Source organism: Medicago sativa, chromosome 5, assembly GCF_051527215.1.
Source record: "Medicago sativa cultivar Bolivia chromosome 5, Bolivia_mono, whole genome shotgun sequence".
Lineage (NCBI taxonomy): Eukaryota > Viridiplantae > Streptophyta > Magnoliopsida > Fabales > Fabaceae > Medicago > Medicago sativa.
In genome coordinates, this window is record NC_140753.1 from 42,841,298 (window position 1) to 42,858,370 (window position 17,073).

The 17,073-nt window shown below is 40.0% G+C and overlaps 1 protein-coding gene across 1 annotated transcript in view; it reads right to left on the reverse strand.

Moving 5' to 3' along the window:
- The window catches only part of LOC146922254 (uncharacterized), a 53,093-nt gene extending 37,422 nt beyond the window's left edge, over positions 1–15,671 (reverse strand). Inside the window, exons 1-2 of the mRNA XM_085711502.1 lie at positions 15,592–15,671; positions 14,262–15,182 (exon numbers count right to left, since the gene is read on the reverse strand). Of these exons, the coding sequence (XP_085567628.1) occupies positions 14,262–15,182; positions 15,592–15,671 (1,001 nt within the window). The remainder of the gene's footprint in view (positions 1–14,261; positions 15,183–15,591) is intronic.
- Positions 15,672–17,073: the final 1,402 nt, after the last annotated feature.

Consider the following 17,073-nt stretch of genomic DNA (forward strand, 5'->3'; position numbering starts at 1 on the left):
CAGTCACCTTTGGTCTCCATCTGGCAGGTAAGCTTCTGAGTATCTTGCTTACATGATCAGAAGCAACATAGCTCTTCTTTAGAATCTGTAGCCCAGAGACTAAGGTTTGAAACCTTGAGTACATCTCCTCAATAGTTTCATCATCCTTCATCTTGAATAACTCATACTGATGTACAAGCAGGAGAGCCTTTGCTTCTTTGACCTTCTTGCTCCCTTCATAGTTTGAACAGAGAGAAGCAAACATAGCTTTAGCAGTGGATTTGTCACTCATCTTCATGTACTCTGCTTTGGGTATGGCAGTGACAAGGGCTCCTCTGATAATATGATGCTTCTTGTAGAGTTTCCTCAGTTCTGGAGTATGTTTCTTTCTATCCACAGCAACTCCTTCTTCATCAAGGACTAAATCACCAACACCATCTTCCAGAATATCCCATAATTCTTCATCTAGCCTCATGATGTAACTGTAAAAGTTGGTCTTCCACCAAGAAAATTCTTCAGCATCTCCATTGAATTTTGGAATCTTTCCAACACTGGATTTCTTACTATCACTATAATCATGTGAGACATTTTTATAGCTAGTATCACCAGAACCAGTAGGAGGAGGAGTAGACATGTTTTTCTTAGATCTTTGACTGTTGCACGGTTAAGTGTTTCACAACAGACCAAGGCTCTAGATACCAATTGAAGGTGAGAAAAACACAAGAAGGGGGGGTTGAATTGTGTTTTGAAAAATTCTTCGTTTCTCCTAAAAACTGAACACACTGATCAGAAGCTAAGTGTGACAGCTTCTGAAGTGATAATCAGAAACTAAATGCAGCGGAATAAAACAGAGAGAGAGAAGAAGAACGACACAAAACAATTATACTGGTTCCTTCCACAATCCGGAGTAGTCCAGTCCCCCTTGCACTTCCAAGGAGATTTCACTAAGAGTAATATCTGATTACAATTGCTCAAGCACACAAGCAAGAGACTTCCTTTGCTCAAGCACACAAGCTAGAGACTTCCTTTGCTCAAGAACACAATCAAGAGACTTCCTGCTCAAGCACAACTGCAAGAGACTTCCTAACTAAACAAAATTACACAGAAAATTGTTTAAGGTTGAAAACTTGATATACAATCAGAGGTGCTCACAATACAAATCAGATACAGACTCAATGGACTTAAGAATTTCTAAGATATGACTTTGAGACACAGAAATTCTAAGTGAATGCAGAACAATTTCAGCAGAGGTTTGGCACTTGTAAAAATATTGAGAGTCTGTCGTTCAACATTACCAAATCTCTAGGTCTTCACTCCTTTATATAGAGGTGTGAAAGAGACGTTGTGAAATTGCTAGCACACCAAAGAGTCGTTGTTGAAGCTTGATCTTTCACCTTTGATCTTTTGCCTGATTTGGTTGTTGTCCTATGAAGAACTAATTTGAAATCCATTCCTTATCCAAAGGAACATCTATGCAGGCGAAGCCGTATTCTGGAGCTGTTTTCTTGTCTTGTAGCGTGGACACAAAACAGAGTAGTGGTGAACGTGGTTGTACAATTCGTACAAATGTCAACGCTTTCGTCCAAATTGCAAGCACATGCCTTCAAACACCTTTGAAATGACCGTTGCAAAATTCCACTAATCCTTTGTTGTGTTTTCGAATCCAATAGACAGCTTTTGCAGTGATGATTCTTCAATTCTTGAATCTTTGCAAATCCAGTTGATATTCAGCTTTTGGTGAAATGGCTTCTGATGAGGCAGCTTCTGCAGCTTCTGATGATGCAGCTTCTGATGATACAACTTCTGATGATATGACTTCTGGACCTCTTGTCTTCAGGAGCACTATTCTTACTTCAGAAGCGACTTAACTTCAGGAGCGCTTTTTCTCTTCAGTAGCAAGTTGCCTTCAGGAGCGTCCAAGCTTCAAATATTGTTATTTCCTTTGCTCTTTATTTGCTCATTCAGAACCAATGATTATGTAACATTTTAATTATGGTCCTGTACACTTGAACAAATATTAGCTAGTCCAATTTACAATTTTTAATACCTTGTTATCATCAAAACTCTTTAAGGTTCATTGTTAAACACATTTTGTTCCAACACTTTTTATCCCTGTTGGAAGCACCAGGTGGATATTCATGATTCTGCAAGAACTGTTTGATATTATAATACCAAGGTTTTCTGTCATTCACATTTTCATCAGCCTGATCTGGCATATTTTCAATAGTAAACACATGAGCGGGTCTATCAAGACGCTGCACTTTGATTACGGGCACATCATTCCAATGATTCACACGAAACATGGAAGACAAAGTAGCAAGAGCATCAGCCATCTGGTTTTCATCCCGAGGGATATGGTGCAACTCAACCTTGGTAAAGTATGTCAACAGACGTCTTGCATAGTCACGGTAAGGGATCAGCTTCTCATGATGAGTCTCCCAATCACCCTTTATCTGATTAATAACAAGTGCGGAGTCTCCATAGATGTCAAGATGCTTGATTCTCATATCAATGGCTTCTTCAATGCCCAAGTTGCATGCTTCATATTCAGCCACGTTGTTCGTGCATTCAAAAGTTATTCGAGCAGTGAAGGGAATGTGGTGCCCCTGCGGAGTTACAATAATGGCTCCAATCCCTTTACCATAAGCATTGACAGCACCATCAAAGACTAACCCCCACTTGCTATTAGGATCTGGACCTTCATTGATCAGTGGTTCTTCACAGTCTTTTGCTTTCAGATACATAATCTCTTCATCAGGGAAATCAAACTTGATCGGCTGGTAATCATCAAGAGGTTGACAAGCAAGATGCTCAGCAAGGATACTTCCTTTGATTGCTTTATGAGCTTTGTACACAATATCATATTCAGACAACAACATTTGCCAACGTGCAATCTTTCCAGTAACGGCAGGCTTTTCAAAGATGTACTTGATTGGATCCATTCGGGATATTAACCAAGTTGTATGATTCACCATATAATGACGTAGGCGTTTGGCAGCCCAAGCTAAAGCACAACAAGTCTTTTCAAGCATTGTATACCGAGTCTCACAGTCGGTGAACTTCTTGCTCAGATAGTAGATATCATGTTCTTTCTTTCCAGTCTCGTCTTGTTGACCGAGAACACACCCCACGAAATCATCCAACACTGACAGGTACATGATCAAAGGCCTTCCTTCCACTGGCGGGACAAGGATAGGTGGTTCCAACAAGTATTCTTTAATGCTATCAAAGGCTTCCTGGCATTCATCATTCCATACAACAGGCTAATTCTTTCTGAGCAATTTGAAAATTGGTCCGCAGGTAGTAGTCATATGAGATATGAATCTTGAAATATAATTCAGGCGTCCGAGGAAACCTCTGACTTGCTTTTCAGTTTGAGGGGCCGGCATCTCTCTGATGGCTCGGACTTTGTCGGGATCAACTTCAATGCCTCTTTGACTGACAATGAAGCCTAGCAACTTTCCAGATCTTACACCAAATGTGCACTTGTTGGGATTCAACCGCAGCTTGTACTTTCTCAATCTTTCAAACATCTTTTTCAAATACACGACATGCTGCTCTTCGTCACTTGACTTCACAATCATGTCATCAACATATACTTCAATCTCTTTGTGAATCATATCATGAAACAGAGTAGTCATACCCCTTTGATAGGTAGCACCAGCATTTATCAAGCCGAACGGCATCACTTTGTAACAGAATGTTCCCCACGGAGTGATGAAGGACGTCTTTTCTCTATCTTCTGGTGACATTCGTATCTGGTTATAGCCAGAGAAACCATCCATAAAGGAGAACACTTTAGATTGGGCAGTACTGTCAACAAGCACATCAATATGAGGCAATGGGAAGTTATCTTTCGGACTGGCTTTATTCAAATCTCTGTAATCAACACACATTCGAACTTTCCCATCTTTCTTCGGTACTGGTACAATGTTGGCAATCCACCCAGGATATTCAGCTGTCATGAGGAAACTCGCATCAATTTGCTTTTGCACCTCAGCCGTGATCTTAAGAGCCATGTCTGGACGGGACCTTCTCAATTTTTGTTTGACAGGAGGGCATTCAGGTCTTGTCGGTATCCGATGTTCCACAATCTTGGGATCTAGACCCGGCATATCTTCATAGGACCATACAAAGACATCTGGATAATCATGGAGAAGCTGAGTAATCTTCTTTTTCACCTCTGGCTCAAGTGCAGCACCGATCTTGATCTCTCGCTTGTTCTCTTCAGTACCCATGTTGACAAGCTCAATCTCTTCCTGGTGAGGCTGAATGGCTCTTCTTTCTTGCTCATGCAGTCGAGTGATCTCATATGGTATCTCTTCATCATCTTCCTCATCTTCAGCTTCATATACAGGGAATTCAAAATTTGGAGGAACCATAGGGTCACTGTGTTCAACGGGTTTATTGTGGTTCAATCTGCATAATATGATTGGGATGATTTTAGAAAATGTTTTTCATGCAGATTTTTGAAATTTATAAGAAAATACAGACGTTTTGGTTTTTTCTGGCATTACCATTATTTCCAGGAAAAAGGCACTAAAAAGTACAAAAACAAAGAGTCGCGGAAAAGACGACAACTTTTATTGATAACGGCAATGCCGAAACAAACATGCCCTTACAAGAATATCACTTTCGCCTTGGGCAGAGCGAAAGGATTGTTATTTTGAAAACAAAGAAAAGCATGAGCAACAAGACACATTACATGGAAGCATGCATGACTAAAGGAACATCAATGGCCTTCCAATTTCTCACGGTGCCTCCTGGTACAACAAACGTAGGCACATAACTACTTTCAGCAGCATCTTCAGTAATGGCATTAATGAACCCAGCACTATAGAAAGTTCCTGTTGAAATGCCTGAGGTCGGGGAGAACCCAAGGCCCTCTTTACGCTTGTTTTCCAAAATCTGTATCACTTTGCCCCAGCCAGCAGCTTTCCCTTCTTGAACAGCTTTCTGGGCGTCTTTCAATGAAGCCATACAAGTACTAGCTCCCCGGGGCTCTGCACCTTCAACAGTCAAGCCTTGGAATGACGTCCCTTCAGCGTACCTTGCTTCAACACAAGAGAAAGATGACACTTGGCTAACCAGATATGCTTCTTCACCATGTACAGTGACGAGCTTACCATTCCTCACAAACTTGAGCTTCTGGTGCAGAGTAGAAGTTACTGCCCCAGCGTCGTGAATCCACGGTCTTCCGAGGAGACAACTATAAGAAGCATTGATGTCCATGACCTGGAAAGTGATCTGAAATGTCTCAGGACCAATGGTAATTGGTAGATCTACCTCCCTAAGAACATCCTTGCGAGATCCGTCAAAAGCCTTAACCAAATAGCTGCTTCCCCTTAGAGAGAGTCCATGATGACTCAACTGTCTCAGTGTGGACTCAGGCATTACATTTAAGGATGATCCAGTGTCCACCAGCACATTGGATATCATGTCAGACCTGCAGTGCACTGAGATATGCAGAGCTAAGTTGTGGTGTTTCCCTGCTTCGGGGAGCTCATCATCACCAAACCCCAAGTTATTGCAAGCAGTAATGTTACCCACTATTCCATGGAACTGATACACGGAGACTTCATGATCAACATAGGCCTGTTCCAATACCTTCATTAACACTTTCCTGTGAGCTTATGAGCTCAAGAGCAGAGACAAGATGGATATTTTTGACGGAGTTTGCAGCAGCTGGTCTACAATTTTATAATCGCTCTTTTTAACAAGCCTCAGAATTTCGTCTAGATTAGATTCTTCAATAGACTGGCCTGATGGGCCGGCGTTCTTGTCAACAGGAGGAGCAACTGGTGGAGTTATTGTGGCAACAGGTGTAACCACCTTCTTTTGGAACAAGGGTGGACAGACTTTTCCGCTTCTCAGAGCTGTAATTTCTCCAGCAACGTTATCAACCGTAGCTGGGGATACCAGAGGCACTTCCACTCCATTCTCAATCATAGTTGCATCATACTTGTAAGGGATTGCCTTCGTAGAAGCATAAGATACCGAACCAGGCAACCTGATCACTAAGGGTTCAACATTCCTTGGCTGTGGCACATCTGTAGCAGGAGAATCATGAAACACTAGCACGATCACACAAACATCACTGGAAATCAAGTGCTTGCCATCCATTAGGCTCTGTATATCATCTTGTACCACACAACAACCCATAGGATTTTGAAGACATTCTGAACAAGAAGCATGATTGTGGTTGAACAAATAAGCCTGGCAAAGTTTGACATGTAGCGGTACTGAAGGAGTAGCAACATTACGGACATCTAAAGTGGGAGCTTCTCGAGAAACACGAACTCCTTCGAAAGCCTCGATCATGTTAACAGCAGCATGGTTTGGAAGTGGGTTGTCAAGAACATGAGGAACACTATTTTCAAAAGTCAACCGTCCTCTATCTATTAGGTCTTTTACAACATATTTAAGAGCATAGCAACCCTCAACATCGTGGCCTTGAGCGCCTTGATGGAATTCACATGTGAGGTCCTGTCGGAACCTGGGAGGCAATGGTGTGGGCGGAGGCTTGCCTGGTCTGGTGACGCAGTGGCCCTTAGCAAGTAGAGTTGGGAGCAGATCAGCATACCGCATTGGTATTGGTGGGAAATAAGTCTTGGGCCGAGGACCCTGTTGTTGCTGCTGTTGCTGTTGAGCAGGAGGCTGCTGTTGTACTTGCTGGGCAATGGCATTAACAGGCGCTGGTGGTTGACCCGGTGGCAGAGGATATTGCTGATAGAATGGCGGGAAGAAGGGATGTTGAGAGTACTGCGTATATTGGTAGGGTAGAGGTAACTGAGTAGCAGCTGTAGGCTGGTTACCAGATACCACCCCTACTTCGGATTCTTTCTTCTTATGGTGGCCATTACCATACTTCTTAGGTGCACTAGCTGAGGTCTCACCCTTTTCAAGAACAATAATACCTTCTCTGACAGCCTCCTCTAGACGGGTTCCCATAGTAACCATATCGGAGAAATTATTCGGAGCAGAGACTATCATTCTTTCGACATATTCCTTCTTCAAAGTTTTCAGGAATGTCTGTGTCAGTTCTTCCTCATCAAGCCGAGGAGAAACACGGGCAGCTGCCCCTCTCCATCTCTGAGCATATTCACGAAGGGTTTCATCTGACTTCTGAGACAGAGACTTAGGAGAATCCCTATTTGGCTTCAAGCGGGTGTTAAACTCATAGTGATTTTCAAAAGCAGCAGCGAGTTCCTCAAAAGTATGGATATTGTCTTTGCTTAAACCAGTGTACGAGTCTGCTGCATCTTCCATCAAGCTATCCTGGAAGCAGTGGATCATTAGTGCATCATTATCTGTGTAATTGGCCATCTTTCGGACGTACTGAATGACATGGCTGTGTGGACAAGAAGATCCATTGTATTTGTCAAAGTCTGGCACTTTGAACTTCTTAGGAACCTCAAACCGGGATACCAAGCATAGATCACGAGCCTTAGCAGAAACACCGTTCCCACGGCTAGCTTTAACCTCACGGAGTTCTCCAGCTAACTCTCTTAACTGTTTTCTCATAGCCTCCATTATAGGGTCTTGTCCACGCGGAGTGTCAACATCGATTACCTGTTGCACAATGTGTATGATAGGATCGGTAACAACGGTAGTCACTTGAGGCATAGAGGTAGGTGTAGAAGCAAAAGTTGTCACAGGAATCTGTCCTTGATTTCCAATACCATAAATACCAGCCGCAGTATTAGGAGCATAGAAAGCCGAGAGTCCATAAGGGCGTCGATTGGGCATGACAAACCGAGCATCAGAGACCACAATAGACAGTGGGATGATGGAATTACTTCAGTAGAAGCTGGGACAGATGTGGCTGGTTGTTCTTGTGCAGCCATCATAGTAGACATATCGTCATGAGCCTTAGCTAAATCTTCTTTCATAGCAGCCAATTCGGCACGGAGCTGAGCATTTTCTTCTTCAAAGTTAGCCATGTTTCTTCTCCTGTAAAATCTTGTTTGATGAACTCTATCTGGTTGGTAAACCTTACGAGCACGAGCCACTTTTCAGACTGCGGCAGAAGAACCAGGAGGCAATAAGCACGAGAGAAGTCTTTTGTGACCAATGAATGCATATGATGCATGAGATGTGTTAATGCATATGCAAAAAGACTCTTTTTTGTGTTATCGAATGGTTTTAGACAAATTAGGAACTTGTAAACATCGCTAAACAAACTGAAACATCAAAACCAGACAAAACAATCAAACATCACAGAGTCTTACAAGATAATTCCCTTTGAAATACTAAGCCAATGGATAGACTTTGAAATGTAAAACAACATAAACAACTGGAAATAACAACAGGAAATGGAAATCATCAAGCATAGGAAGTGGAAGGATCCTCTTCGGACTCAGTCTCAGACTCATAGCTGCAGTATCGGGCATAGAAGTTACGGGCACCCCTAGCCCTCTTGGAGTCCCTCATAAGCAACTTATCCTTTTCTTTAATTTCTTTCCTAGCTTTAGCCAACTCTTTCTTCAGTGTCAACACCTCATGAGTCTTTTGTTCATCTTTTCCATCCAAAGTCATAATCAAGTTCTCAGCCTCATAGTATCTAGTCCTCCACTGATGCTTCTCCCGACTCACCATAGCTAGATGCTCCTGATACATCTCCTGAGTAGGTGGTAGTAGAGGCAAAGACATGGTTGGAATAGATGCAGACACATATCTCATGGCGGGGTAAGGCATACCAATCTTCTCAGCTTGGTTTATCACCCACTGTGTATAGGCCTCATGAGCGACACCGGATCTCACACCCATATGCTTCACCTCTTTCTTCCGGAGTTTAGACCAAGCTTCTATGAAATCTTCTCTTATTCCTGTGGGTGCATTGGAGTAGTGAAAGAAGTAAGGAGATGTAGCAAGATGGATGGGCTTTTCTTTCATCGGGAAACCAAATTGTCGCAAGGCGAGCTCCGGGTTATAGTTGATTCCACCCCGGGTACCAAGAAGAGGTACATTAAGAAACTTTCCACCACCAAGGATAATCTCTTTGACTCTAGCAGCGGGAGTGAGCCAAACCACTTCATTAGGGGTGAGAGCCATGATCCTCTGTGAAATAGTCCAATTCTCTAGATTATCATGAAAAGACTTCGGAAGGTGCGAAATAAACCACCTATAGAGGAGAGGCACGCAACAAAGAATGTACCCACGACCCTTGCTGGATCGATCGTGAATAGCATGGTATGTGTCAGCTAGCAAAGTAGGAACCGGATTCTTGGAGTGGAAGACCATAATAGCATTCATATCCACGAAGTCATCAAGATTTGGAAAGAGAATAAGCCCATAGATGAGGAGTGCAAGAATAGCCTCAAGAGTGTCTTGACAAGTAGTTTTGAGGTTGGCTTTCTCAAGTAAATACTCCAAAGTGAACCCTCGGATGTGAGCCTTGGTGACAAGATTCTTGGAGACATCGGTGGTCTTGAGATAGAGATCTTTAGCAATAACCAAAGGAGTAGGAGGATGCTCAAGTCCCGCAAAAGGTACCCCCTTAACAATAGGTAGATCCATCAAGCAAGAGTAAGCCTCGAGTGTGGGCACCAACTGAAAGTCGGGAAAAGTGAAGCACCGATAATCCCAATCGTAGAATTGCACTAGAGTGTGCACAAGCTTCTCATCCACATTAGTCTGGAGAAGAGTAAGTATGGCCCCGTAACGATGTCGCAAACCAGTTGGATCCTCGATCTTGAGTGCCAAACCTCTCAAACTAGCCAAATCCACTTCCTTGAACTTGTAGGACTTAGTCTTCCCCATTCCTACAATGTTTACAAATTCAATTGGTCTAAGCCCTTCGATAAATGCATGGAAAAAAGTTTATGCATGTATGCATGATCACATTCAAGCACGGAGAAAACATGGTGGGTTGAGATTCAAAGTCAAGGAGTCATGGGTGGACACGGTGTCCGGTGAATCTAGGGATTTGGATAATAGTAACTGGGTTCTAAAAAGTTCCCAAGTTGCAACCTCTCCGACGTATATCATGGTGTCACGAGACAACACTCGCTCCATAATTATCCGTAAGAAGGTCTAACTTGAGTGTAATATCGCGTGACGACTAAAATTCGAGACAACACTCGGTTTAGCCTCCGCACTACATCCTAGAAAATGGCCATGGATGGGTTCGGCTATCTACGGTTCATAGCGTCATAGAACAATTAGAAGTAAAGTGCCTAAACGCGACAACACGCGTCGACAACATCACCCCCAAAATGCCTCAGCTATGTGGGATTGATCGCATAATCCAATACACGAGGCAACCCTCGGAATGAATTGTCGATTATATCCCCCCTAAATCCTAAGTTCACTCAGCCCGGGTGTAGGACTTTTGATATTCTCACCCCCACACGTTTGCAAGAATTTAAACAATTATTCACATAAGGAAGCAAGTAAAAGAAGCAAGTAAAAACGAAAGCGCAAGCGTGGAAATAAAGACTAGGTGTAACTCTCGAATCTCCCCAGTGAAGTTGCCAGCTGTTTTATCTTGGTTTTTGGGTGTCAAACATTGATTACGTTTGAACCTTTTTAACCATTGATATCTCATTTTTTCTTGGGAAGGGAAAAAATAACGACTATAGTATCTTATAGGAACCGTCTTTACTTTCTACGCGTGCGCTTTATTTTTAAATGTTATTTGAAAAATGATATTTACACCCAAGGGTTTACTAAGTGAAGAATTGGAGGGAGAAGAAAGCGTTTGAATTTTTATTTTATTTGAATTAAAGGAATATTGGTTCCTTGCCTACGTACCCTTTTAAGGGATCCAATCCATCGTAGTTCTCTTCCAAAAATGTTTTTGTTTTTGTTGGTTGATTTTAAGTTTGGAAAATGGAATTTTGAAGAATGAGGAAAAGAGGCCTCAAGGGCATAAGATTTGGAAAAGAGTGAGGTGGAATTAGTTATTTTGCAAAATGCCCAAGTATGATTAAAATTCATTAAGATTTCGTTTAAGAAAATAAAGGGGAAAATCAATGGGATTTTGATCCCAAAGTTTATTTAGAAAAATATTTGAGTGATGTTGTTCATATTTTTTGGAAAAGAGAATTTTTCTAAGTATCGCGATTCCTAAGCATACATCTAAAGCATACATTCCCTAGGCATACATCTAAAGTATCCATGTGATGTGTGTGCATGTGTCAGTGCTTGTGTCGGTGTACATCATTAGAGTCCATTGTCCTTTACATCATTGGCCTAAATACATGCTATGGTCTTGCAAGAATTTAAATTGCATAAAAGAAATTACAAAATTCCTAGGTCTTTACATCCTAATTCTTTGCAAGAAATGTAAATTGCAAGGAATATAAATCTAAAGAGATGGGATGAGAATGCTATGAATGAATTATGGATGAGAGGGTTAGTAACATAATATGGCATAATAGAGTAAAAATTTTAAACCAAGTAGCAAAAATTTAACACAAAAGGTGACAAAACTCTTAGCAAAATACACCTAAAATTTGTCACAATACCAAGCCAAGTATATGACCCATAATTCCCATGTCATGACAATTTTCAAAGGTTTCATCACAATCAATGATATGAGGATTACAAGAACACATTCAAGTCAAGAATCATGCCATATTCTAGACATACTTGGCACTTTATTTTCACAAACAAACATTCACATGACTTGTAAAACAAGTAAACACATACAATATATTCACATGCAGTAAAAAAAAACACTTCAAAACAGCAAGAAATTCATTACAAATTCACACTTCACAAATCAACATCATGTATCATGATTAGGGATCAAGAACATGTACTTTTCACAAATTTTTAATACAAAACATCACAAAATAGCAAGAAAAGCATCACATTATTTTTTATCAATTTTAAATATGCAAAATCATCACAAAAATATCACAAAACTAACAAGAAACATACATGGAAAATTTTTAGAATTTTAAAGGATTTTTAGACTCAAAAACATACAAAACTTCACAAATTTTAACAAAATAGTAAACAATTTAGCAAGAAATACCACATATATTTTCCTCAGGTTTTAACACATAAAAATATCACAAAAACGTCAAGAAAAATGTCAAGAACATATAAAAAAATTTCAGGAATTTTAATATGAATTTTTGGACAAAACAGGGGTGTAATTATCAAACAGCAGTGTATGAATAGCAAGAAAATCATGAGGATGCAAAATCTGCACAGAAAGGAGGCCCATGCCCAAGGGGAAACGGATCTTGGATCATCCAAACACATCAGGGGCGTTGGATTGATCCAGATCAAACTAAACCTAAATCAAACGGTGGAGAGTGAACCAGAAGTGAACCAAGGTTGAACCAGTCCGGTTCAATGGTCTTTATAAAGATTTGGGGACCGGTTCGCCTCATTCTTCACTTCCCTTTCTCTCTCTAAGCTCTCTCCTAGTGAGAGAAGCTCTGCAACTCTTCTCCTTCTCCGATCGTCTTCTCCGACGAACACAACGGAGGAGGTGCGGTGGCTCGCCGGTGGCGCCGCAGCACCTGAACTCTTTTCTGGAAATTTTTGCATCGTTGTGTTCGTCTGAGACTCCTCTTTATGATTCTGGAACTGGTTTTTTGAAATGAGGCTTAGATATGAGCAGATCTACACTTGAATCTTACGGTTTCTAGGTTTTCAAATCTTTTTCGAAACTTCTTGAAAAGAAACCCTAATCTATTCTATTTTCTACACTGATTATGGATATGAACTTAGATTTTGCAAATAAACGGTGAATCTCCATGGATTACATTTTTAGGGTTTCGGTTTCAATCTTTTTCAAATCTTTTCAAAGTTTCCGCTTCGATTCACCGTTTATTTACGTTTGTGGCCCTTCGTTGAGCTTTTGCAATGAAAAACGAAGAAGTTTTGATGATTACCTGGTTTTGATCGGAGATTCGAACGAAAATATCCTTGCGAATGCTTCTGGTAAGTTCTTGAACTGAAAATAAATCAGTTATTCTCTTCTTCTTCTTCACTGGTTCGAAACTTGCTTTAATTCTTCTTCTTCTTCTTCTCTCTCTCTCTCTCTCTCTCTCTCTCTCTCTCTCTCTCTCTCTTCGTGATCGTGTTTGAGTTTGTCACCGTTGGTGATGAATTCGCACCAGAATTGCGAAGAAACAAGTTCGATGATGAAGATTCAGTAATGAATCACTGAGAACTTTCGTTAATTCTTAAGAATTCGGTTGAATCTTTCGTTCTGGAAAATTAGGGTTTGATGAATGTTCTTGATGATTTCTGGAAACGGTTATGATTTTGATCTTTGATTCTGGAGAGAGAATTGTGGATTCTGTTTGTGTGAGTTGGCACTTAGTGAATGGTGATCCTGTGCATTGATGATTTGGCTCGTATTTATAGCTGACATGTGTTATACCTTGGCCAATAGCTTGCTGACATGTGTCCCTGGACTTGTTTTGATTCGACCTTAGACCAATTTGGACTTAAGGGCCTTTGTGAAATTCTGGAAAGTTAGAGGACCAACTTGCAAAACTTAAAAAAGGTCAAAAATAAACTTGATACAAAATAAGGACCATTCTGCAATTATTAGAAAAAATGGGACTACTCTGCAATTTTAATAAAAGGACTTAAAAACAAATTCGAAACCAAAAAAAAGGACTTGAATGCAATTTTAGAAATTTGAGGACTTTAAAAATGGAAAATTAAAAATAAAATTTGAACTAAAATTGGTAAATTTGACTAAACGTAAAGTGAAACGAAAAATAAAATCAACAAAAGGACTAAAATGAACCAGCTGCATAAATGAGGTACTTCAAAGTAACCTCTTTCTGTCAAAATTTTATGTGAAATGACCAAAATACCCCTGGGGACTAAACTGACTCAAAATGACTCAGATGCAATTTTAAAATGGTTTTTTAACAGGGAGTTAAAGCAAGAGCTTATACAAGCAAATTAAAAGACTCAGGGGCAAAATTTAGAGATTAAACAGAGTTTTAACACTGGAAATGACTAAAATGCCCCTAGGGGCTAAACTGACTCAAAGTGACTTCAAATGTAATTTTTTGAAATGGACCTTTACATGGGCTTGAAACAAGGACTCATACAAACCAATTGAAAAGACACAATCAATTCTTAAAGAAAAAAATGAGTTTGAATGGGAAAATGACTAAAATACCCTTTTTCATGAATTTTGTAAATAATATTGAAATAAGATGCAGAGAAAGATGCAATTGATCAGAGACAAATCAAATGACTTGAAATGCAAGAAAAACCCTTTGGATGGTTTTAACATGCAAGAAAAGAAGAATTGAGTCAGTATTTTTAGGCCCAAAATTAGGGTATAACACCTAGCAAGAACAAAATAAGGTTTTGGTTCAGATCTGCTAAACCTCATGTGGAATGGACATTTTGGCCGACACTTAACCACAATCCTTCTACTCTCATTCTTCTTAGTCCAGACATCTTTCCTTTGTTGCAACCCATACTCTTTAACAGATCTCTTCACCAACTCAGCATTTGTGAATATCTGTCCTACCTTAAAAGTAATTTCATTAGACAACTTAAACTTTGAAAACTTTTGCTTACCTCTCTCATCTCCAGAAGAGCATGAACTCTCTAGATAGTCTGAATCTCCATGCTCATCATCAAAATCTTCCAGAGTTGTTGCATCAGGGTTCCTTGAAGCATTAACACTTACCAAAGCCTGAACACTACCACTTGAAGCATCAACAGGTGTTGGATTGATTAGCTGGTCAGGCAACACAGTTGTCCAGTCAAATTCCTCATCATAGTCACTGTCATCTAGATCAACACTTTCATTCCCATCAACACTTTCATGCTCAGAATGCTCACCTTCCCCAGCTACATACTCAGGATCTGTTTCACTTTCAGGTTCTTCACCAGAATAGAAAAATTCTTCATCTGAATATATTTTCTCAAGATATTCCAAACTTAGATGTTCCAAGTAAAAATTGACAGTTTCCTCTAACTTGTACTCATCCTTAAACCTTTCCACATCTCCAACAGTTTTGATTACTCTAAGACCTTCTTTCAGTTCTCCCACATCTACAGGATACGAAAGTGTATAATCCCCTGTCACACCTACTTCCCTTACCAATTTCTCCAAATCAATTAAGTTCACTTCATTTAAATCCCATGTACCCTCAAACTCGTAGATTTCACCTCTTTTGTAGCAAACATGAGGGTCAGCAGTAAAGTATCCATTGTAGTGGAACCTTATCTTGAGTGGGTGGTCCTCAACAACAGCCCTAAAGTTATATAACAGTCAATATTTGGCAAAGTTATATATACAACCTTTTACATAGGCATATGCAGCAATTAAAATAAGCCCCTAAAGCATTAATATTGTATTCAATACTGTCACCAACCATAAAAAAGACCAAATACATACAATGAGTAATATTTTACAAAGGTAAATGCAAGGTTTTTATACAAAAGCAAAACAAGACAAATAACCTACATGCAAGACAAAGTTCAAAAACCTAAACAAACAAAGTAAAAGACCATAAAAAAGACCAAATATAGACAAAGACTAATATTTTACAAAGGTATATGCAAGGTTTTTATACAAAAGCACAACAAGACAAATAACCCACATGCAATACAAAGTTCAAAACCATAAACAAACAAAGTAAAAGAAGACAAAAAGTAACTTACTTCTGCTTGCCCTTATCCTTTCGAGCAACATTACTTCCACCAACCTCCTTCCCATTCGCGCCATTCTCAGCCCACTTCATCTTCTCCACCCTAGAATCGGCCTACTGTAGCTTCGATAACCAACGATCTCCCACAACGTTCTTGATCTCTAACTGATTCACACAAACCCTAAAATGGATACAGAGAGCGATAGAGAAGAAGAATTGAGAAGATGGATGGTTTATGAAATAAGGGGGCCAATTTTACAAACTTAAGTTCTGAAGGCAAAAAAAGCAACTCACGTGCCTTCCTTTTCCATTTTCCTTTTTTTCTTTTTTTTTTTGTTTCATAAAAGCCAGCTTGGCATTTTTTTTAAAAAAATAATAAAAAAAATCCAGGTGGCACCTCAGTCACCGTTGAACAAGTCAAAATTGGCTTGGGGGGCCAAAATTGCAACCAAAAGTGAACTTAAGGGGCCAAAAAAGAGATATTTTTTTTAGGGGGCCAAAATCGCAACTTTTGGATACTTAGGGGGCCAAAAGTGTAATTAAGCCAACAAATTAAGGCCAATACTTATAAAACAGAGGGATACAGAAGACCATTTCTCCAAGGGCATGAACCCATACCTATGAAAAGACAGCTAGCACACATAATCTAAAGAGATACCTTAGATACACTTCCTCAAGTCATAACGAACACATATTCAAGAAGAAGAAGTAGCAGGTAGTATCACTCTAGAGATAGCAAGAGTGTGCATACATAGAATACCTCACGAGTCTTCAATCACAGCTTCAGCTGGTAGAGGTATTACACTTGAACAGAGACATGTAGCAGCGGATCAGATAAGTAGCCTAGTCTCACAATAGCAGAGGAAAAATAAATTCCTATGCTACAGAGAGGAAACATAAGTTCCCTACAAACTGGATGTTTCAACATCCTTCACAACATAGAGCAGAGGAAAAATCCTATGCTACACTTAGCAAAAATGAATTCCCATAAACAGTAGGATGTTCTCATCCTTTAGCACAAAGAGTAGAGGAAAAATTTCTATGCTACAAATAGGAAGAACACTTCCCACAGACAGGAGTACCTGCCACACATAGAGGCAAGGAAAAATAAGTTTCCAAACCTATAGACTAGGATGTTTCAACACCCTATACCACATCAGATAGGATCACCTATCACACGTAGAAGCAAGGGAAAAAATAAATTTCCCATACTTACAGAGCACTGTCACTAACACCATAAAGAAGCAAGGGAGAATAAATTCCCACACTTACAAGTGACATGCATGGATGTCTTCAGAGTACTGTCACTAAACACATATAGAAGCAAGGAAAAATAAATTCCCATACTTACAAGTGACAGACATGGGTGTTTAAACATTAGATCGGACATCCTATCAAACAACTTGAACTAACACAAGCACACATAGAAGTATCACTCCCCCTGAACATGAGAACCTAGAGTGATTACTTACATGAATATTCCATTGCTCCCCCT